The 23,203-nt window shown below is 41.8% G+C and overlaps 1 protein-coding gene across 10 annotated transcripts in view; it reads right to left on the bottom strand.

Annotated features, from left to right (window-relative positions):
• The window catches only part of GRIA4 (glutamate ionotropic receptor AMPA type subunit 4), a 249,420-nt gene that overhangs the window by 143,319 nt on the left and 82,898 nt on the right, over positions 1 to 23,203 (bottom strand). For all 10 annotated transcript variants that reach the window (XM_064170856.1, XM_064170828.1, XM_064170847.1 and 7 more), the window contains exon 3: positions 8,233 to 8,472. In XM_064170856.1, coding sequence (XP_064026926.1) covers positions 8,233 to 8,472 — 240 coding nt within the window. The remainder of the gene's footprint in view (positions 1 to 8,232; positions 8,473 to 23,203) is intronic.

The raw sequence follows: 23,203 nt of genomic DNA, 5'->3' as shown, positions 1-23,203 counted from the left end.
TGTCCTCTGTAAGGGATAAATGTCTCACCAAATACGCCAAGGAATGATCACAAAGGATTAAATTAGTGTAAGACAATTTGATTCTTTTTTTAAGCAACAAAAGCATAAACAATAGAAGAGTAGATTTTGATATTGTACATCTATATTTTGCTAATTTATTTTGATTTTTTTAAAAGCCTGCTTTATACTGTCTTAAAACTTGGAACGTTCATCCATGCATAAATAATGCTCTCAAAAGACAAGCTAATTTTTCAAACTAAAAATGCATTTTGAAACAAATTGGCACAAGTATTTGTTTTACATTCAATATTAAGTTGGCACTACGTCTGCTCTCTGGCAGCATCGTCTATACTCCCCTTTGTTTGCCACCACTCCGTGCTCCAGCACTGAAGCCAACACCTGTGGCCATATAAAAGGCTATGTACAGCAGCTGCAGGACTCAGATGTCCATACTGAAAGAAATTTCTAAAGCATAAGCATTTGGATGTGTGGCTGGCTTCCTCGTCTGAGTCTGCGAGGCTTTCTTTGGAGGTCCACACTGCTCGACATTTTCTCTATCAACTGCCTGCAGTGTTACTACCAACCAATGTGTAGAGGTAACATAAAAGAGCCTCAGGTTTAAAAAAGATGCTTTTGGTTATGCTGATGTACGACTGCCACAGTTCTTCACTGATGATAGCTTTTTCAATTGTGCTACCATTGCTACAGATATATGTAGGGAAGGCCAGAGTCCATCCTACAAAGTAATGTGAAAGCTAAATATTCAGTAAACTGCAACACAAATCTCCGCTTAAAACTTTCTTCCCAGAAAGTAATTCATTTAATCCATGCAAAGGATGAGTGTAAGTCCCATCAATATGTATATTAATCACCAGGTCTTTTTTGGGACTAAATAATCATGAAAACATTTTTTACAGCACACAGTTCCTAACATACATTATACAGACCTTTTATTATGTCTCCTTCCAACCTGGACATGATCCTGTGTGACCTACTCTAGGTGATCCAGCTAAGGCAGGGAGTTTGGACAAGATGATTTTTTGAGGTCCCTTCCTACCACTAACATTCTGTGTTTAAGGCTCATCTGTATGGGGCAAGTGACTAAAATCACTACTCAGAGATATATATACTCACATTTTCAGGTGTACTCAGAAATGGACTCAGAGATGCTACTTTTAACTTGTAAAAGCAACTGGGCTTTGCTATGCAGATAATCTAGAGTAGCAATGCCAATACAGGAGGTTTTTTTGTTTAGATGTTGTTTGTGGGTTTTTTGGGGGGTTGGCTCTTTTTCTTTGTTTGCTTGGGCTTTTTTACATATAAAAACTTCCATACTCCAAAGCAATTTCCTTTCTTAACTGCAGTGTAACTTCTTGCATATAAAATCTCTAACATAAACAGAAACAAATGTTCATAATTACAGACGTCACTGCCCTGCTCTCAAGTAAATACAGAATGTGTGTAACAAATGGCTAAAAGTGAGATGTTTTCATTTAAAGGAATGTGTTACACACACAGGTAGCAGACAATTAACTGTTTATGCCAGGTTCTGTTAAATGCAATTACTCTGATATTATTAGAACAATCTGATGGAAGTATCAATGTTACCTGCATTAGGATGCTGGAATGTAAAAGCAGATAGAAGTTACACTTGTGCAAACCTGAGATAAATGCTACAGAGAAAAGAATTCAGCCCTAAGGATCCTGCAACACTGCTACAAAAAAATCATGAAAAAGGGCAAAGCTGATTCACTGGCATGGCAACCTGAAAAGCAATTACTTGGAATTACCGTGAGTGTCTTGCCTTCTCCATGGCATCCCCTAACCCAGAATCAAAGAAAACTAATTCTTAGATTAGGAATCTAATTAGCAGCAGATGTATGTATTTCTGTGGCAACCTCATATTAGATTGCACCGCATATGCTCAGTGTTTAGCTAGATGATCAAAACACACAGATGAGTTCTGATGCAGCTTAGTTTGATCCGCATCTTACACAGAACAGCAAAGTCAGGGGACTCATCTGTACACTTGAGCAGCTTGTATACAGTTGACTTCCATCTGATGTTCAGTTGTTCCGGTCAACAAAAGGAGTATTTTTATTTCATGATGCAATCTGAAAGCTTTTTGAAGATTTTTAGTATGCAGCGAATTCTGAGCTTATTACATAATTACCATGCTGGTTTATCAGGTATGAAATACAAGGTAAGAAACTTTGACTTTCATCAGACATAGTCATACACTTCTGTTTCTCTTTTATTCTTGGGCATTTTACTGAAGATAAATAGGATTAAAAATGTTTATTTGTGAGAATCTTCCCAAATTCTTCCTTCTGATAATAATGAAAAAAGGGCCCAAGACCAAGAGGTCCTCTGAAGTTGAATAAACTCAGATTCCCAACATAATCTTCTCTATGACTTAGTACATAACTGTTGTTTCACAGGCTTAACTGAAACACATTGTGAGATTCTAGCACTTTAAAGCGACTTAACTCTAGGCTTGATAGTGTTATGCCAAAAGTAATTAACAAATAGACAGCACTGGGTAGCAACACCTGTTGGTTTTTTTTCCTGGCAGTACTGCATTCTAAGTTCATCTTCAGCTTGCTGTTCATTAGCAATACATGTGCTTTTTAACTTAAGAGTCCATAAGAGCCCAAATCAGTATTTTTGTGCAGATAAATATGCAGAATATATTTTTTTATTACTACTGGCTTTATTATACTACCTCCTTTTTATTGAGCTGACTCTTGAAACAGCTTTCCAACTTGCTACTATATTATTATTCTTCATCATTAAGACACTGGCAGATTGGTTCAGAAGTGCAGCAAAAACACCAAGGAAAGCTTAATACAGGTCATATTCTTGTAGTTCCTGAATATCCATCTAAAGAAACTTATGGAGTACCACATCATAATCCTAGTCCTTCAATCTGATTTTACAATGTTTTTATCTAAGTCACTTAGAACATTTTTAAATCTGATTTTTAAATAATAGAATATACTAAATGTTTTACAGAGGCCATATATATAATTGAATAGCAATAATATATTATTGAAAGTTGTTCCATAGTAGAAAATTATGTTTAAAAGTAGTGTGAAGAAGCCATTCCAAATTTCCTAGCGAAATCATGAAAACTACATAAATGTTAATCCCAAGAGGACAGAAGAGATCATTTAAGGTGGGATGTAGCAACGCAGACCACAACTGCAGATATTTTTCTAACCTCTTTTTTTTTTTTTTAAAACCTCTAGCAGTAAGAATCCCCACAACCTCCCCAGATTAGTCTAACCTTACAGAAACATTTTTCCAAGTAACAGTTTAAAACTGCCCTCCTGAAAAACAATTTTAATTCTTGCCTTGGTCTCATACAGAGAACTGGGTTTTGCTCCTTAACAGACTTATATTAAAAATCTAAATTACTGAAGTTTCTTTTCTCAAAGGTCATTATTTTTTTCCCATTTTTTAAAAACTACTCTTCATCTCCTGTGGACTTCTGAAAATTACTTACATCATATCTGTATGCAGTGGTCAGTGAGCACAGTGCTATGCCAGCCACAGATACCTTATCCTTGTGCTATGAACACACCGAAGCCTTTTGGTATAGCTGTGAACAGTACTCAGTGCTTTCAAAGGACAAGGAAAAAGTGGTGAGACACAGGGGCTGTCACCATCATACAATCATAGAATCAACCAGGTTGGAAGAGACCTCCAAGATCATCCAGGCCAACCTAGCACCCAGCCCTAGCCAATCAACTAGACCATGGCACTAAGTGCCTCAGCCAGTCTTTTCTTCAACACCTCCAGGGACAGTGACTCCGCCACCTCCCTGCGCAGCCCATTCCAATGCCAATCACTCTCTCTGGCAACAACTTCCTCCTAACATCCAATCTAGACCTCCCCTGGTACAACTTGAGACTGTGTCCCCTTTTTCTGTTGCTGGTTGCCTGGGAGAAGAGACCAATCCCCACCTGGCTATAGCCTCCCTTCAGGTCGTTGTAGACAGCAATGAGGTCCCCCCTGAGCCTCCTCATCTCCAGGCTAAACTCCTGCTCCCTCAGCCTCTCCTCATATGGTTTGTGTTCCAGGCCTCTCAACAGCTTCATCGACCTTCTCTAGATATGTTCCAGAACCTCAACATCTCTCTTGAATTGAGGAGCCCAGAACTGGACACAATACTCCATGTCCTCTGCGTACCTGATCCACTTGATGCTATTCTAGTTTCTCAGTTTAACCAGAAATTTTCAATCTTCTCTGTTGCAGTGGAATTCTCAAAACATTACACAACGACACAGCCAGCTGGGAGAGAGCAATACTCAGCTTTTATTTCTCACATGCAAAAATCTCTTTCCTAAATATAAAAGTGACATTTACTTTACTAAAAAATAGTATGACTCTCTGGACCTACATTATTCTTATACTCCTGAAACATTTCCCATGACACTAGCGCTGAGCCAGCTGTTCTGCACTTTGTGTTTGTATCTTTTATTCTCCCCTACGAAGTTCACCCTTGGCACCATCGTTATAATTTTTCACTTTCTTGAGTTGTCTATTTAGCAAGATCACTTTGAACTCTGAACCTGTCTTGTATCACTCTTACCTCACCCAGGCTGGGTACCCAGAAAAGCTGCTCTCTGTGCTATCACATAAATTCATATTGGATGTTAACTACAGGAGAGCAAAAGCAAATGATTTGCACTTCACCTGAGATATCCTCCTTTTAAAATGTGCTACTAATTACAGTTTTGGGGCTATGGTTTCTCATTTTCAAGACACTGTGCTAACCCTGAATGTGTATTTTCTTTCCTTTTTTTTTTTTTTTTTTTTTTTTTTTTTTTTTTTTTTTTTTTTCCCCTTGGAGAATGTGAGGCATTAGGCAGTATCACTGAATCATGGATAAAAAAAAGCCCTACTGCTACTGCTGGGCCAGCTGCTTTGTCAAAAGAGAAAACTAGATTAGACTGATAAACTGATTTTAAGTAACCAGATCTATACTCTCCCTCAAAACAAAAGGGAGAGCTATTTATATACATAATAAAGAGGAGGGTTTTACTGGATGCAGAAGTAATCATAGTGAGAAAAGATGAGGATGAGGATGAGAATATTAATGCCTTCTTTAAAAGTATGATCAGCTGTTTCCTGGATACTCAGTCTCCTGCACCAGAAGGCAGAGGAGCAGAACAAAGGTTCCACGATCGAAGGGGAAATGATGAGGGACCTGTTCTGCCACTTGGACACAGACAAGCATATGGGTTGGATGGGATCCACCCAAGGGTGCTGAAGAAACTGGCAGAGGTGATCTCCAAGCCCTTTTTCCATCATCTCTCAGCAGTTGTGGATGATTGGGGAAGTTCCACTTGACTGGAGGTTGGCAAATGTGATGCCTATTTATCAGGAAGGACATAGGGGAAGATTCTGCAAACTATAGACCTATAAGTGTGATCTCATTGCCGTGAAGGGTCATGCAGATCAGCCTGAACAGTGCTGAGTACAGGGGAAGAATAACCTCCCTTGTCCTACTGGCCACACTTCCTGATCCAGGCCAGGATGCCATTGGCTCTCCTGGCCACCTGGGCACACTGCTGGCTTATGTTCAGCCTACTCTCTACCAATATCCCCAGGTCTCTTTCTGCCTGGCTGCTCTCCAGCCACTCTGTCCCCAGCCTGTAGTGCTGCCTGGGGTTGCTGTGGCCAAGTTTTGCAAAACTTGTTCTCTTCTTCTGTAATGTTCCTTGTTCTATCCAATTCACTTTGTATCTTTGTCATTCCTTCTACTATCTTCATCCTGGCACAAAACAGTAATTTTCCAGACTGAGAGTTTGGCAGAACATCAGAAAAGGAGATTAAAATAATAGCTGGAGCTACTACCTCATCAGAGTTTGTGAGCTCCAACACTATTCCTTGGTGTAAGCCAAGAGCAATATGTGGGAATGACTTGGAGACATGCAACAAATGTGTGCTGAAATGTTAACATAGATGTCTGCAGTATCAAAGAGACTCAGATTGTGCAGGGAGCTGAGGGGCTGTCAAATTGTTGACCAGAGAGATACAGCAGAGAAACCTACCTTAATAATAGGTTTTAATTGCTCACCCCTTAAAAGTGAAAAAGCAGGTCTGAAAACCACATTTGCCCAACACAACACATCACTGTGGCTGATGGTTTGCCTAAGTTTCCTCTGTCACACTGTCTTCTGCAAAGGACTTCTGCCTTTTACAACATTGATAGCTGCTAAATGCTTCCTTCTTCACAAACAACTACTATGTCTGGCTGGAATTTATGCTTGCTTACCTTCCCCCATAAAAGCTTATTTATAACTTCCCGGTTAAGCTGTAAAGATCAACTCACAGGCCTGTACTGAAATCATATGGCTGAAGGGATTCCCTTTCTTTCAGATTGGTTGGATGGGGCTGCTGAGAGACATCTGACATGTAGAGGAATTATATTTGACAAAATGTGGACAAGGCTAAGTTCTGGTCTAAGTGACAGATTCTATGACTCAACATCAATGATTTTTTTCTTTCTTTCCAGTTACACTAGTAAGAGACGATGCTAATTCTTCTCTCATCATATTTCAGCTCCACATTAAAAAATTCTATTCTATAACAATACTGAAAATTACTCAGCAATCATATATCTTCACAGTCATTTTAAGAGACTAGCCAATATAGCATCCCATGCATCCAAGCTGGCAAATGCCATTTCCCTATCAAAGACACACTGATGAGTTCAGAGCTGCTGAGTTTGGTGCCATCAGAATTGTTTATTAACCACACTGATAGAGATGATGTTCGGAAACTGCCCTTGGTGTGATACTGCATGCTTAAAAATGATGTCTCAATCCAATTAAGCATGTCAATTTAGATGAGAAAGGTGACTGCAGGTTGTGCACTCCTTCTCTTAACAGTTTGCTGAACTTACAGGATTACCTCTGCAATTAGGTGTATGTTTTCTTACTCGTAACTATTTATTGAGGAGGAATACTTTTAAATTCACTGGGTTTTAATCTTTATGATTATCTCATACCTTCTATAACACTTCCCAAAGCTTCCTCCAGCAAGCATAAAAAAAACCCTTTATTTAAAGAAAAAATATATAGAATGATACAAACCAATTTGTTGTGTTCCATTACTCATTCTGGTTTAATTTTAGGTATTTTGGCAGCGTATCAAGCTAAAAACTTACTAAAATCTAGTGCTTGTATGTAGAAGTAATTTGACTTCTGTAGCCATAATTAAACAATTAAACAGCTTTACTTTGGTCAGTATAATTCCCTATTTCTACCACAGAGTAATTATACTGAAATGAAACCACTTTAATTCCAGAATAGACTGTCCACATGGGGAGGTATATTGAAACAGCTGTGGTAAAATAATTATTTGACTACAGCTATGCTGCTCACAGAAAACAAGCCATCAACATAAAAATGTTGCCTCTTTCACAGCCCCTCAGCCATGTTGGCTCAGTCCTATTACATAAAGACAAAGTACTTTGCTAGCAGAATAAAGACATGGAGAATGGAAGATTCTACTTCTCAATTCTGCACTGAGTGGTGAAGCATAGTGATGCACTTGCCATGTTTCACCACTTAAAAGGTTCTGATACATGCTAGGATGTGGAAAGGAAAACACGGATAGAAAGAGTTGTCTTTTGTGTCACATGCCACAGGCATTGTGGAAGTGCAGTCCATCACAGAGATAACTCCAGATGAAAGGTGTAAAAGAAGGACCACTGAAGCAATCCCTTCCTCTGCTCCCCTGGTAGGTATTGCCTCCTACCTGCACATCTCTGTTGCAGATTGAAGGCCTCATACTGAGTGAGTGTCTCTCTGTTTTGGCCTCCCAAAGTGTGGAAGAGCCAGGTGGCTCGCTCACATCTCAGCTTACACCAGGTGCAAAGAAGTAGCTGGTCCTCTCTACTTCTTTACACTGCTGTCACAAAGTGAGTTGAAGAGCGAACCGGGCTCTAAAATTTTGTTTGATGAACTGTCTTTATTTCACCAATGTTAAAATGTTTCAGTATTCCAGTCTTAAAACACAGGCTTCAACTAGACAGTCACATACTATGTGTGCCAAATACCCAATTGTTTTACAAGGACGGAATTCTTCCTTCCATCACACTGCTACTCGGTCAGAGGTACTTCACTTCAAAGTCTCATTAAAATGTGAGTCCAAAATGTACAGTTCTTGCAAAAGAAATTCGAAATAAAAAGACAAGAAAGCTAGGTCACAACTCACCTCTATCTGTGTCATACAGGAAGACAAAGCGGTTCCATTCATAATGATCCAACAAGCTCAGGAGGGCTCCCCGCAGAGATGGCCGCAGCTGCAGCACAAATTGACTCTCACCCTCTGTGGGGAAACTTGGTGTGATGAGGGAGATGTGCAAGGCGCTGCAGAATGAGGTCAAGGTATGTACTGATCTCTTATCATATAGTCCAAAAATGGCAAAAACTCCTCTAGAATACTGGGAGCAAACTGAAAGAGGAAAAAAAACAACAGGATTTAGCTAGTGATGAAATCTATAAGCATGCACTTAACACATTCCAAGATCCTTGATTTTTGAATTTGAAGATTTCCATTCCTGCCTGTATAGTTCACTTCAATTTTTTCATTATGGAAACCAATTAACAAATAGCTAAACAGCAAGTTTACACTTTTGAATCTTAGAGAACACTAAATTAACTATAATGTTTTTACCCTAAACCAAAACATAAGTAACATGTATTATTGCACACCACTTGAAAGTCAACGTATTCTACTTAAACCATAATTTTGCATATATCAGACACTGGTTATTTCTGTTACTTTAGGCTGGAACATGTTCACATTTTAAAATGTGAAAATTACCATCAAAATGTTACTGACCTGATGAGTGAAATTTTGGATGTTTCGAATCATAACAACACCAAATCTTAACTCGCTTTTAAGAAGGGAGCCCTTGTGCTATATTAAAGCTCTACTACAGAAACCAAGTAGAAGCCTATTTTATAAAAGGACACTGAAAGAAAATGCAGTAAGTCAATGTGACCAGATTTTTATTTCTACTCTGTGTCAACCTCAAAGCCAGAAAACATACTGAATATATACTATGAGTTTTGATTCACTCTTGGCCTCATTTAAGACACAGAGAAAGATTTATGTTGATTCCAGCAGACTGGATAAAGGCTTTTGTGATGTATACACATAAAACCAGGTATAAGGGTGCTCTTGTGAGAAAACACTGCCTTTCTAGGAACTCACAAAGGGCCCAGTGAAAAGCATCCACTTCTTTGACATACAATAGAACTTATCAGACACTATGTGATCATTAGTTGTGTCTCAGTTCTAATTTAAATTCCCAGAGACTCAAAAAATATTTGATAGATCCAATAACAATTTTTTAGAGTGCCCTTCCCTCTTCCTCCTTCTTTCCCAAAAGAAAGGAATTAGATGCAGAGAGAAAAGGTAGGCACCCCCAAATAAATAATCTCACTCTGATTTGGAAGTTAAAAGAAGGAAAGATTAACAATAAATTAAGAAGGTATCTGAGGTAAGGAAGTTACAAGGGTATAGGGAAGCGAAAACAAATACAGAATGTGTAAATACAACCAGATTTTGATGGTAATGGGTTTGTCCACCTTGTGGGTGATGGCCACGCAGTGAAACAGAACAAGAACAGGATAGTGATGCCAGCAGGCAGAGTGGCAGGGAGCACAGAGAGAAAGGAAAGAAGAAGCTTCCTCCCTGCTTTTATAGACCTTTAGACAAGAAGGGGAACCGGCTAACCATGAATCACCTGGTGGTGTTCAGACCCACCTCTGGGGAGGGGTCCAGACTACCTGGGCTCAGGTTCAAGGCCATTCCCCTGGAGGGTTAACCCTGTACAAGTTGCCTATCCCAGGACCACAGAAAATGGAGAACAGTCAATTAGTGGATTATCCCATGAATTTTCTCCTAGGTATTTCCTGTGCTCTCCTGCCCCAGACTCTCCTTCCTTGGAACTCATTCTTCCATGTAGCCTAAATGTGGGTAAACCTAAGTCACACTATTTTGACTAAATGATCATAAAATCATAGAATCAACCAGGTTGGAAGAGAGCTCCAAGATCATCCAGTCCATACTTACATTTTAAAATATGAAAATTATCACCAAAATGTTATGGCATTAACTACATTTTCTTAATACATTTTTCTTACTACATTTTCTTTCAGTGCCCTTTCATTTTTTGTCATCTTCCCCTTTGTGCTTCTTGCTTGCCTTTTAACTCTCCAGTTTATCTCTATTTTTGTAAACCACTTCTTTTACGGACACGCTGATCTTACTTCATTTTCTTGGCAATCAAAACATACCTATTAAGTCCATACTTTCTACTTCAACAATTTCTGTCTTAATTTTATATTGTTTTCTGCCTATCACCATATTTTACAGCTTTCTTTCAACCAAAATCTCTCCTACAACTTCACAGTCTAAGCTGCCAGGTCCATGGCTGTCACATTCATTTACCCTTCTTGAAACCAGGTGCTCTGTTTCCTATTCATCGACCATACATCTCACAATTCATTTAACAACTCTGCTAAGAAGTGTTGTATCTGCACTTCAGTAAAACAATTCTTTAAAACCAGAGAAGAAAAAGGTGATTTCCCCATTCCAATTAGCCACCACACCTCTTCTAAGGCCAACATCCTCCTTCAGTAAAAATCAATGTGAAGTAACTATTGGGTTTTAATATCTAACCAGATTTTCCTGTTTTTCTCTCCCATTGGCAATATATAAGAGCTTTGATTATTTTCCTGTTTCCTGGCTTTGTATTTAAAGATGTAAATGACCTTCTGCTGTTGTTTTAACATCCTTTGCAAGTTTCAGTTTTCACTGGCAGCCCCAATTTAGGCTTCAATTTCTGCAGGAGATTCCTCCTCTAACTCCTGATTTCTTTGACACAATCTTTCTTTCTAATAATAATCCTGTTTAAACACTTGTTTCTTATATCTTTCTTGTATAATTATTCAGTTAGTTCTAGAGTCATACCCTGCAAAGGTGTTTCTTGTGTTTTACAAGCATTTCTGCTAGGAAATGGTAGGTCTGCTTCACTTTCAACAACAGTCTAGCTAACTTTGCCAACCATAAGAGTGGTAGGCATACAGTGCGTGCTTAATTTAGAGAAACCTCTTGTTAAAGACCTGCATTGTCTTATTTCTTTGCAGTTTTACACTGGCAAAAGGTACATTTCAGAACACATGGGTCACACAGGATTCAAGATGATGAAAAATTCAAGAACTCAATGCCAAGCTATGAAATTCTACACTTAGTGGAGTTAAAACTCAAATTCCTTCTCAAGATGGAGAACAAAAAAGAGGGAGAGAAAAAAGTAAAATTTGAAACCACAATACATTACATGATATTAACCTAAAATACTTTTAACTAAACATAATAGATAATAGAATAATCACAAAGTCACAGAATTGTCAGGGTTGGAAGGAACCTCAAGGATTATCTAGATCCAACTCCCTTGCCATGGGCAGGGTCACTTCCCACTAGATCAAGCTGCCCAGAACCACATCCTGACTGGCCTTAAAAACCTCCAGGGATGGGACCTCCACCACATTCCTGGGCAATCTGTTCCAGTGTCTCACCACCTTTGTGGGGAAGAACTTCCTAATGCCTAGTCTAAATCTGTGCTCCTCTGGCTTGGATCAATCCCCCCTAGTCCTACCACAACCTGACACCCTAAAAAGTCCCTCATCAGCTTTCCTGAAGGCCCCTTTCAGATACTGAAAGGCCACAATGAGGTATCCTTGGAGTCCTCTCCAAACTGCACAACTTCAACTTCCTCTTGTCTGTGTAGGAGAGGTGCTGCAGCCCTGTTATCATCCTTGTGGCCCTTTTCGGGATATGTTCCAGCACGTCCACATCTTTCTTCTAAAAGGGGCTCCAGAACTAGACACAGTACTCCAGGTGGGGTCTCAGGAGAGTGGTGCAGAGAGGAAGAATCACCTCTCTCGACCTGCTGGCCACACTTCTCTTGATGAAGCCCAGGACATAGTTGGCTCTCTGGGCTGCAAGTGTTCACTGGTGGCTCATACTGAACTTCTCATCTACCAGCACCTCAAGCCCTCTCAAGCCAGTCACTGCCCAGGTGCCTGGGATTGGCCCAACCTAGATGCAGGATTCTGCACTTGGTCTCGTTGAACCTCATGAGGTTGGCTTGGGCCCACCTCTCCAGCCTGTCAAGGTCCCTCTGAATGGCATCCCTTCCTTCTGACCTGTCAGCTGCACCACACAGCTTGGCATTGTCAGCAAACTTGATTTTGTGTTTTCAAAGCAAACTAATCCTTGCCACAGTCTAGATACAAATACAATAAAATATTTGTCATCAAAATCCTGAAACAAACAATCCAATAAAACCTGTGCTACTGTACTGGATATCAAGACTGGATGGTTACTGGATAGAATCATTCTTTGCTCCTTGACAAGTAAAAATGCTAAGATGAAGGTTATAGGAATTTTTTTCCTACTGAGTACAATACCCACAGAGAGAAAAAATGCCTGTGACACTATGGAAATTAGGCTTAAACATATGCAGAGATGCTGCAGCACTCCTGAGTCAATTTTACAGTAATTAGCAGCGACCACAAAAACCAGCAAAGCCAGGAGGATTTGCATTATAACTCACTCCTGCTTTCAGAAAATGCCTCTAGGCAAACATGACTACCTGGATTTCCCAATTCCTTATCTGTTTCCCTTACACTTCTAAAAGCATTTTGCTCATTCTAAGTGAACCAAACTATGCTTAGTAAAACACAGTCTCATATTAGTATTTTAATAAAATTTTGTTCAAGATCTTTTCCCCATAAATACAAAGCAGTGACAAATACACTTTCATGAGTACTCTTTGAAATATACTGAATAATAATTTGTCTTTAAATCAGGTATCTCTTCACACCTGACAACTTAATGCCACTACTATACACGATTTTCTCTCACAAATTTTACAGTGACATTGGTCCCACCAAAAATAAGATGATTGCAGAGGGCAGACTCCAGGGAAGACTTTGCAATGCACCTTATAATAGCCAAGATATTGCTATTGCAGTAGCTGTAATATGAATCAGATATGTTCTATTCCAGCAGATTAGTACTATCACTTTAAAAGAAGAGGTGACTCGAAGACCTTCAGCTCAAAAAAGAAATAATGACCAAATGGCAAAAACTCTACACTTCAGGGTTTACTGAGACACACAGTCAAGCCACATGCATTCTACTCTCCCCGTGAGAAATCCCTCTTACTGTTCTAAAGTCAAGTTCCACATTTTGAACACAAATCTTTTATTGAAAAACAAAAGGAAAAAAAAAAACAACTCCATTTCTCATTGATTGATTTCCATAAGTTATATCCATATAGTTTAGATTCTCTACACAGGCAGTCCAAACACAGCTGTAACCCTAACCATAAATATTACAAGAAAGGTCAAGTGAAGGTTTGTGAGAGATGTGTACATACAAATGCTCATAACATATTTATATTTGTGCACATGCTTGCATGATATTCATCTTATTACTTGGCAAAAAGTTCCATAATTTCTTCAAGAGATAATAGCCTAACTAGAAAATGAAGCCTGATAAGCAGAGCACAGCTGGTCTGTCAATAGTGTTATTTTCCTTGGTAGTCTGTATGATCCCTACACCATATAGGCAGGAATATGGAGGACGAGCAGTCTAACACAGAAGTAATATGGTAGATCTTGCTTTAGAGCCATGACTCACAGTCTTCCAGGATACAAACTCTGGAATGAGCATTTTTAATTCATTTCCCTAAGTTTTAGACTCCAACATGAGAAGCCCTGACATAGCTGGGTGCTACAGATACATTGGCAGATACATCCACCATAAATGCACGAACTGTGGGAGGATCAAAACTGAAAAACTCAGAGCAGTTTGCATTATAGAAGCCTTCCAGATAGGAGGACAGTCTATCATTGCTGTCTCTTCACTTCTTCCCATGTTTGGAGATCCAAACGGGAAATAGGAATTGTGGTCAGACCATAGCAACTCAATTCTGCTGCTCCTTCCTGCTCACACTGTACCCCACAACCCATTCCATGTGGGATCTCCTCAGGGAATACAGACCTTCTCAAACTGCTTTAGTATGAATCGTTGCCATGACCTGTAACTCAAGAGCTACTACACTGCAGGTAGTCTCCATGGGGTACAATCCTTTAGGAAGAGACTGCTCCACATGGGTCCTCCCCAAGCCATAGCTCCTGCCAAGAAACCTGCTCTGGTGTGAGCTCTCCACAGGCTGCAGCTTCCTTAAAGGGTACATCTACCTGCTTCAGCATGGGGTCCTCCATGGGCTGCAGGTGGATATCTGCTCCACCATTAACCTCCATGTGTTGCAGGGGGGACAACCTGTGTCACTGTGGTCTTCTCCCCAGGCTGCAGGGGAACATCTGCTCTGGCATCTGCAGGACCTCCTTCCCCTCCTTCACCATTCTTGGTGTCTGGAAACTTTGTTTTCTGCCATGTGTTTTCACTCTTCTCTCTCAGTGCTTGTACTGTTTTTTTCTCTTTCTTAGGCTATCACAGAGGCACTGCAGTTGATGGCCTCAGACAGGTCTATTTTGGAACTGTCTGAAAATTGGCTCTATCTCATAAAGAGAAGACTCTGTGAGAGTCTTCTCACAGAGGCTGCCCCCATAGAAACCCCACCAACCAAAACCTGCTGACAGTAAACTTGGTAAACTCCACACATTTCAAAAATCTAAATAAGGAGTTACATTTCCTTGCCACCACAATTGTATACGAAGACTTTCGTTGGAGGTGTGCCATGTCCTCATGGATCACAATCATAGTCTCTATTTTGTTCAGCTGCTGTGGACCTGCACTTGCCAGCACTCACACAAATATACTGGGTGCATTCTGAAACTAAAGAATTCCTTCCAAGGGGAACATAGCCATATGGAAATACAAGTTCTGCAAGTGAGATGAAGCACAGAAGGGGGAATCATCTCATCTAAATAAGGACCTGCTTCCCAAAGTCAAATGATTTATCAATTTCTAGGTGTGGGTGTGAAAGCTCCAACACTTGAGATTAAGTAAAAGTTCTAAAGCAGATTTGAGATAAGAGTTTCCCATTAAAATGTCAAAACATGTTTCTGTTCATTTTGCACAGAACATCCCAACACCTTCTTTCTCCTCTGTGCTCTCTGACCCACCTCCTGATCTCCACCTCCTGGAAAAAGGCTCAAGGCCAGTCAGGGTTCTAGAATTACAGGACAAGTGATTGAAATTCATCCCAAAGTAGTTTTCAACTATTTTGCACCCAAATCCAGTACAGATTTGATTCAAATATGTTCTTCTTCTGGGCTGTGTTTTAGACTGCTGATTTTATACTAAGTTGTTGCATTAAGAAAAATTCCCAGAACTGACACCAACTTAATGAGGTATCTTCAAGAATTAAATCACTGTTATAAAAAGGCAGGATTATAAAAGCGAAAACAGTGTTACTCAAAGTGGGGTGTATTAGAAGGGTTGTGGCCAGTAGGTCAAGGGACGTTCTCCTGCCCCTCTACTCTGCCCTGGTGAGGCCGCATCTGGAGTACTGTGTTCAGTTCTGGGCCCCCCCAGTTCAAGAGGGACATAGAACTGCTTGAGAGACTCCAGTGCAGAGCCACAAAGACAATGAAGGGAATGGAGCATCTCTCTTACAAGGAGAGACTGAGGGAGATGGGGCTCTCTAGCTTGGAGAAGAGGAGGCTGAGGGATGAGCTCATTAATATTTATAAATATGTAAAGTGTGAGCACCAGGAGGATGGAGCCAGGCTCTTCTTGATGATGCTCAATGACAGGACAAGGGGCAATGGGTGGAAGTTGAAGCACAGGAAGTTTCATTTAAACACGAGGAGGATTTTTTAACCTGTGAAGGTGACAGAACACTGAAATAGGTTGCCCAGAGGAGTTGTGGAGTCTCCATCTCTGCAGATATTCAAAACCCACCTGGACATGTTCCAGTGTAATCTGGTATAGGTGACCCTACTCTGGCAGAGGGGTTGGACTAGATGATCATTTGAGGTCCCTTCCAGCCCCTGACAGTCTGTGATTCTATGATTCTATCAGAAACATTTAAAATGTATTTGGACCAGTTCACTATTTTTGTGTCAAACAGAAAAGGATATTTCTGCTATCATAAAAAAAAGGGGGGGAAGGAAAGCAAGGAGTTTCTTAAAAATGGTAAGTTTAGATTTTCTGTGTTTAATGAAACAAGCATCCACCACAACCTTATGTTTTCTATTAATAGAGCCTGTACTCTCTTATTCGTCATCTACCTTTGCATTTTGCTGAGAAACTTCTTCAGGCAAAAGAATTCTATTCTCCTGCATTCAGGAGGCATGCATCACACCTTGGGTAACATCATACCTGCAGCGTTATAACCATAAACAGTATCACATCATCACCTTAAACAAAATCAGTTTGTTGCTCTACAATTTACAATACAATGTTAATGATGGAGGAGAACAAAAAGAGATTAAAACAAAAGCTTCCAGTTAGAAGCAAAATCACAAACATTACCCTCTCAAATATTTATATCTCTCAAATGTTTGTCCTCCTATAATGTAACTGTATGACGAGAAGTCTGGTATGTTAGGCACTGAAACTTTGAGAATAAATTCATACTCTGGAGTAAATTATTTCACATACTTATGTATCAGTCCTCAATGTTTCAGCTGTCTGGTCTGTTCTGAACTATCACAGTATCACAGTATCATCAGGGTTGGAAAAGACCTCACAGATCACCAAGTCCAACCCTTTACCACAGAGCTCAAGGCTAGACCATGGCACCAAGTGCCACGTCCAATCCTGCCTTGAACAGCTCCAAGGACGGCGACTCCACCACCTCCCCGGGCAGCCCATTCCAGTGTCCAATGACTCTCTCAGTGAAGAACTTTCTCCTCACCTCCAGCCTAAATTTCCCCTGGTGCAGCTTGAGGCTGTGTCCTCTCGTTCTGGTGCTGGCCACCTGAGAGAAGAGAGCAACCTCCTCCTGGCCACAACCACCCCTCAGGTAGTTGTAGACAGCAATAAGGTCACCCCTGAGCCTCCTCTTCTCCAGGCTAAACAATCCCAGCTCCCTCAGCCTCTCCTCATAGGGCTGTGCTCAAGGCCTCTCACCAGCCTCGTTGCCCTTCTCTGGACATGCTCAAGCATCTCAATGTCCCTCCTAAACTGGGGGGCCCCGAACTGAACACAGTACTCGAGGTGTGGTCTGACCAGTGCAGAGTACAGGGGCAGAATGACCTCCCTGCTCCTGCTGACCACACCATTCCTGATGCAGGCCAGGATGCCACTGGCTCTCTTGGCCACCTGGGCACACTGCTGGCTCATGTTCAGGCGGGTATCAATCAGTACCCCCAGATCCCTCTCTGTCTGGCTGCTCTCCAGCCACTCCAACCCCAGCCTGTATCTCTGCATGGGGTTGTTGTGGCCAAAGTGCAGCACCCTGCACTTGGAGCTATTGAACCCCATCCCATTGGACTCTGCCCATCTGTCCAGGCAGTCAAGGTCCCGCTGCAGAGCCCTTCTGCCTTCCAACTCAGTCACATCTGCCCCCAGCTTGGTGTCATCTGCAAACTTGCTGATGACTGACTCCATGCCCTCATCCAGATCATCTATGAAGATGTTAAAGAGGATGGGGCCCAGCACTGATCCCTGAGGGACACCACTATAACCTACTTGACAGGAAATGTAGTCTCCTATTAAACGTCTGTATAATGTTTACTACAATGGTCCAACTGTCTCAGCAGTGGCTTCTGAGTGCTACCCCAACATGAGAAAACATAGCATCTAACAGACCTTCATCTCATAATTCTATAGTAAATTCTGGAACTCTAAAAACATGTAAGTGCTTATCCCAAAGGTCAGTGTGTTTAGTTGAATGCATAAAAGTATGTACCAGCTAAAATGTGTGCAGAAGTGTTCATCTAGAGATCAATGGATGGACCCATCAAACCTGAAGCACAGAAAACTTAGAAGTCTTACATGTAACCCACAGCAAGAGGTTACTTTAGCACTCTGTAGGTAAGCTGCCAGTTTATTTTAAAATACTCTCAGAGGAACAATTTAAAACTTGATTTAATGTGCTAGATCAAATGGTTGTTTTGTTTGTGGAGCTGCAAGTGTGAGAACATACTGCAAAGCAAGACAAAAAACTTGCTACTTTTAATTAATAATTATGTTTCCCAAAACAACTTCTGTTAATTGTCTCTAAAAGACTATTTCTACTTGAAGTCAATTCCTGAAACAATAGCAGAAAGTGACTCTGCATGTCTTGCCTGTTAAATGGAAAATGAAATTGAAATGGCTTAATTAATATGCACAGTATTTTCTTCTTTTAGAAGAATTTTGAACGTTGTAATATAGCATTTTGTATGCAATCTCTTATACCAGATCACTAAGTTACAGAACATTAACTTTAGAAGGTCATCCTGAGAAAAGAAAGGGATGTAGAGACCAGGCAAAAATGACCTATACATCAAACTACTGAACCTTTCTCCATGCTTCATATGAACCAAGCTTTGCTCTTCACAAATTAATAGATTGATTAAAGTTTCCTCTAAGCTAATACTAAAAGAATTTGTGAGAGCAGTGCATATGTCTTTGTGTGTATATGTGCAGGTATGGAAGTGGAGGGAATTATCTAACCTGATTCTTAACAACCCAAAGTTAAGGGTTTATTTTTAAGGGTTTTAATTTTTTGTAGTCTGTAGATAAACCAGAAGAAGGTGTATTCGAAAAACAGATTGCTCTGGCTTAAGATGGGTGATAAACTGTGTACTTATTCCATGATTCGTCAGACCCCACCTGGAGAACTGTGTGCAGCTCTGCAGCCCCCAACACAAGAAGGACATCAAACCATTACAGTGAGTCCCGAAGAGGGCCATGAAGATGATCAGAGGGCTGGAGTACCTCTGCTATGAGGACATGCCACAAGAGTTGGGGCTCTTCAGCCTGCAGAAGAGAAGGCTTTGAGGAGACCTTGTAGTGGCCTTCCAGTATCTGAAGGGGGCCTACAGGAAGGTTGGGGAGGGACTGTTTACAAGGTCTTGTAATGACAGGACGAGGGGTAATGGGTTTAAACTGGAAGAAGGGAGATTTAGACTAGATGTAAGGAAGAAGTTCTTTAAAGTGAGGGTGGTGAGACACTGGAACAGGTTGCCCAGAGAAGCTGTGGCTGCTCCCTCCTGGAGGTGTTCAAGGCCATGTTGGATGAGGTCTTGAGTGACCTGTTCTAGTGGGAGGTGTCCCTGCCTATGGTGTGGGGTTGGAACTGGATGATCTTTTGAGGTCTCTTCCAACCTAAATGATTCTATGATTCTATATGACTATAGGTACCCAGGTATATCTTTTGGCTGGGAAAGGAGACTACAAAACTGCAAAAGTCTTGGCACTCTACATTTAGCCAGCTATATTTAAAAAAAGGTTTAATAGTCTCACTTTAGTAAATGTCTTTTCTTGTTCACCCTTAAATCCAATGTGATTTGAAGCTTCCCTTCTCTGCGGCTTTCCTTACACAATGAGTGCAGATTCCCTCCAGCTACAGGTTCCAGGTACTCTCAGATACAGACCACGGATCTCTGTTTTCCTTGAAAGTGCTGACAAATCTCATTTCTTGATGGAGAACACAAAGTGGCTTGGCCTTTAATATATTTCTATGAAGAAAAATGCTTTAATCTTTAAGTATTGTCCATCTGTAAACTTTGACACCACTGAAATATTTTACTTTCATTAATATATCGTTCCAAAAAGTTTACATCCAATGGAACACTTTTCACAGAATCACAGAATCAACCACGTAGGAAGAGACCTCCAAGATCATCCAGGCCAACCTAGCATCCAACCCTAGCCAATCAACTAGACCATGGCATTAAATGCCTCATCCAGGCTTTTCTTGAACAGTGACTCCACCACCTCCCTGGGCAGCCCATTCCAATGCCAATCACTCTCTCTGTCAAGAACTTCCTCCTAACATTCAGCCTATACCTCCCTTGGCACAACTTAAGGCTGTGTCCCCTTGTTCTGTTGCTGGTTGCTTGGGAGAAGAGGCCAACCCCCACCTGGCTACAATGTCCCTTCAGGTAGTTGTAGACAGCAGTGAGGTGCCCCCTGAGCCTCCTCTTCTCCAGGCTAAACAACCCCAGATCCCTCAGCCTCTCCTCCCAGGCCTCACACCAGCTTCGTCACCCTTCTCTGGACACGTTCCAGCACCTCAACATCTCTCTTGAATTTAGGGCCCTTGAACTGGACACAGTACTCAAGGTGTGGCCTGACCAGTGTTGAGTACAGGGGCAGAATAACCTCCCTTGTCCTACTGGCCACACTGCTCCTGATCCAGGCTTTTACACAACAAGAAAACATTTCCCACTGCATTTATTTATAAAATTTCTCTTTCCACTGTGCTCTGGCTAATCTCTATGACAGAGCTCCCCTCATGAATTTCACATTTGCTGAATGCTACCAAATCTTTTCTCATTTTTAAATGTACTTTACAGCTCTCTCTGCAATAAATTATCCAGTCTTTGTGCCTTTGTCCTGGGGTGCTGTGCACTCCATGGATATGGTATTTATAGCTGTCTGGCAATGCACATGCACGTGTATTTCCCTAACTCTGCCAACATTTTCTCTTTGAATGTTCTCCCATAGAGAATCCACATGCAGCATTTACCTTTCACAGTCATATGAATGAGAATCCAAATTGGTACAAATGTGGGGGTTTTGGCTGTTTTTAAAAGCTGTAAAAATACCAGTTCTACACAAGAAGGCTAGACTTTTCAAAACCAGAGACATTAAAGTTTTGATAGAAAGTTCCCATGAAGCTAGAGGTTTGCTCAAGGAGAAAATTTCTACAGCTATCTTATTTATTTTCCCCTTTTCTTTTCTTTTTTTTTCCCCAAGTCCTTCAGGATAGAAGCTTAGAAAGGGATAACAGGTTACAGAGAAATGAGACTGGACTACAGTAAAAAAATGGTTTATGGAATCAATGGTTAAACTTCTAGCTGCTTAATTGAGGTTAACCTCTAAATCAGATATTCATGTGGTAGTTGGAGATCTTGCAAAATCACAGAATCACAGAACTTTAGAGGTTGGAAGGGACCTCCAAAGATCACTGAGTCCACTCCCCCCTGCTGAGGCAGGAGCCCCTAGGGTAGTTCACTCATTAACAAACTGCTGGCTAAGCTGTCAGCCCATGGCTTGGATGGCAACACTCTGTGCTGGGTTAGGAACTGGCTGGAGGGCCAGACCCAGAGAGTGGTGGTGAATGGTGCCACATCCAGCTGGCGGCCAGTCACTAGTGGTTGTCATGGAGGGTAGCAGAAGCCCTTAGCAGGCCTCCCTGTTGTAAAAGTTGCAGTGTCTCACATTGTAAGCCAGAAGCATTGTAAAACCAAAACAATCTTCCAGTCCCATGAGAAGTTTTCTCCCTAGAGGAGATAAAAGGTAAACATCGGCCTTGTTTTCCAACTTTTGGCCTTGGTTCTCATGCACACTGCCCACCTGCTGATGGGCCGAGCTTTGGGTGGTCCTACAGGTTGTTTTGGTAAGAATTCTCCAATTGTATAGATTGATTATAATTTGTGCCAATCTGTAAGAATAACGTAAAATAGCTTGGACTGGAGGGTTACACCTCTTTTGAACATTATAAAAATGGTGTGCCAGCCTGGATCGGGAGCTTGCTGGCTTGAGCTTGCTGGAACCCGCTCCTACCTGCTCGCTCGCTCGCCTGCCTGCCTGCCTCGCTCCTGCCCCGGTGACCTCTCCTTCCTGGTCGGCCCTGCCCGACGAGGGGCCCGCAGAGGCCTGAAACCTGCTTGGGCCCGATCCTGACGAACAAAGGGACACCGCCCAAAAACCTCGAACTTTGCTGAACTGAACTACGAACAGTGAGTAAATTGGAGAAAGAACTCTTTACCTAAAGACTGAATAACTTTAAAGACTCAAAAGAACTCTAAAGAAATCACAGACTCTCCTTTATCTGCTATTTTCTGAACTGTTATTCTACAACTTTAATCCTAAAAGAACTCAGGTGGGGAATTTAGTTCGGGAGGGGGATCTCCGTGTTTGAGCAATAAATCACTTGAAAATCCACAAGTGAGCCTCCACGTATTTTCCCCACAACCTCCCAAACTACCTTCCGTGACAGTGGTGTCCCTCAGGGATCTGTGCTGGGCCCCATCCTCTTTAACATCTTCATAGATGATCTGGATGAGGGCATGCAGTCAGTCATCAGCAGGTTTGCAGATGACACCAAGCTGGAGGAAGATGTGGCTGGGTTGGAGTGCAGAAGGGCTCTGCAGTGGGACCTTGACCGCCTGGACAGATGGGCAGAGGCCAATGGGATGGGGTTCAATAGCTCCAAGTGCAGGGTGCTGCACTTTGGCCACAACAACCCCATGCAGAGATACAGGCTGGGGTTGGAGTGGCTGGAGAGCAGCCAGACAGAGAGGGATCTGGGGGTGCTGATTGATACCCACCTGAACATGAGCCAGCGGTGTGCCCAGGTGGCCAAGAGAGCCAGTGGCATCCTGGCCTGCATCAGGAATGGTGTGGTCAGCAGGAGCAGAGAGGTCATTCTGCCCCTGTACTCTGCACTGGTTAGACCACACCTTGAGTACTGTGTTCAGTTCTGGGCCCCCCAGTTTAGGAGGGACATTGAGATGCTTGAGCGTGTCCAGAGAAGGGCAACAACACTGGTGAGAGGCCTTGAGCACAAGCCCTATGAGGAGAGGCTGAGGGAGCTGGGATTGTTTAGTCTGGAGAAGAGGAGGCTCAGGGGTGACCTTATTGCTGTCTACAACTACCTGAGGGGTGGTTGTGGCCAGGGGGAGGTTGCTCTCTTCTCTCAGGTGGCCAGCACCAGAACGAGAGGACACAGCCTCAGGCTGCGCCAGGGGAGATTTAGGCTCGAGGTGAGGAGAAAGTTCTTCACTGAGAGAGTCATTGGACACTGGAATGGGCTGCCCAGGGAGGTGGTGGAGTCGCCGTCCCTGGAGCTGTTCAAGGCAGGATTGGACGTGGCACTTGGTGCCATGGTCTAGCCTTGAGCTCTGTGGTAAAGGGTTGGACTTGATGATCTGTGAGGTCTTTTCCAACCTTGTTGATACTGTGATACTGTGATTAACACATCCAGGCAGGTTTTGAAAGTCTCCAGAGAAGGAGACTCCACAACCCCTCTGGG

Source organism: Pogoniulus pusillus, chromosome 3, assembly GCF_015220805.1.
Source record: "Pogoniulus pusillus isolate bPogPus1 chromosome 3, bPogPus1.pri, whole genome shotgun sequence".
NCBI classification, from domain to species: domain Eukaryota; kingdom Metazoa; phylum Chordata; class Aves; order Piciformes; family Lybiidae; genus Pogoniulus; species Pogoniulus pusillus.
Note: the sequence above shows the minus strand (reverse complement) of the source record. Positions and strands in the feature narration are given on the sequence as shown.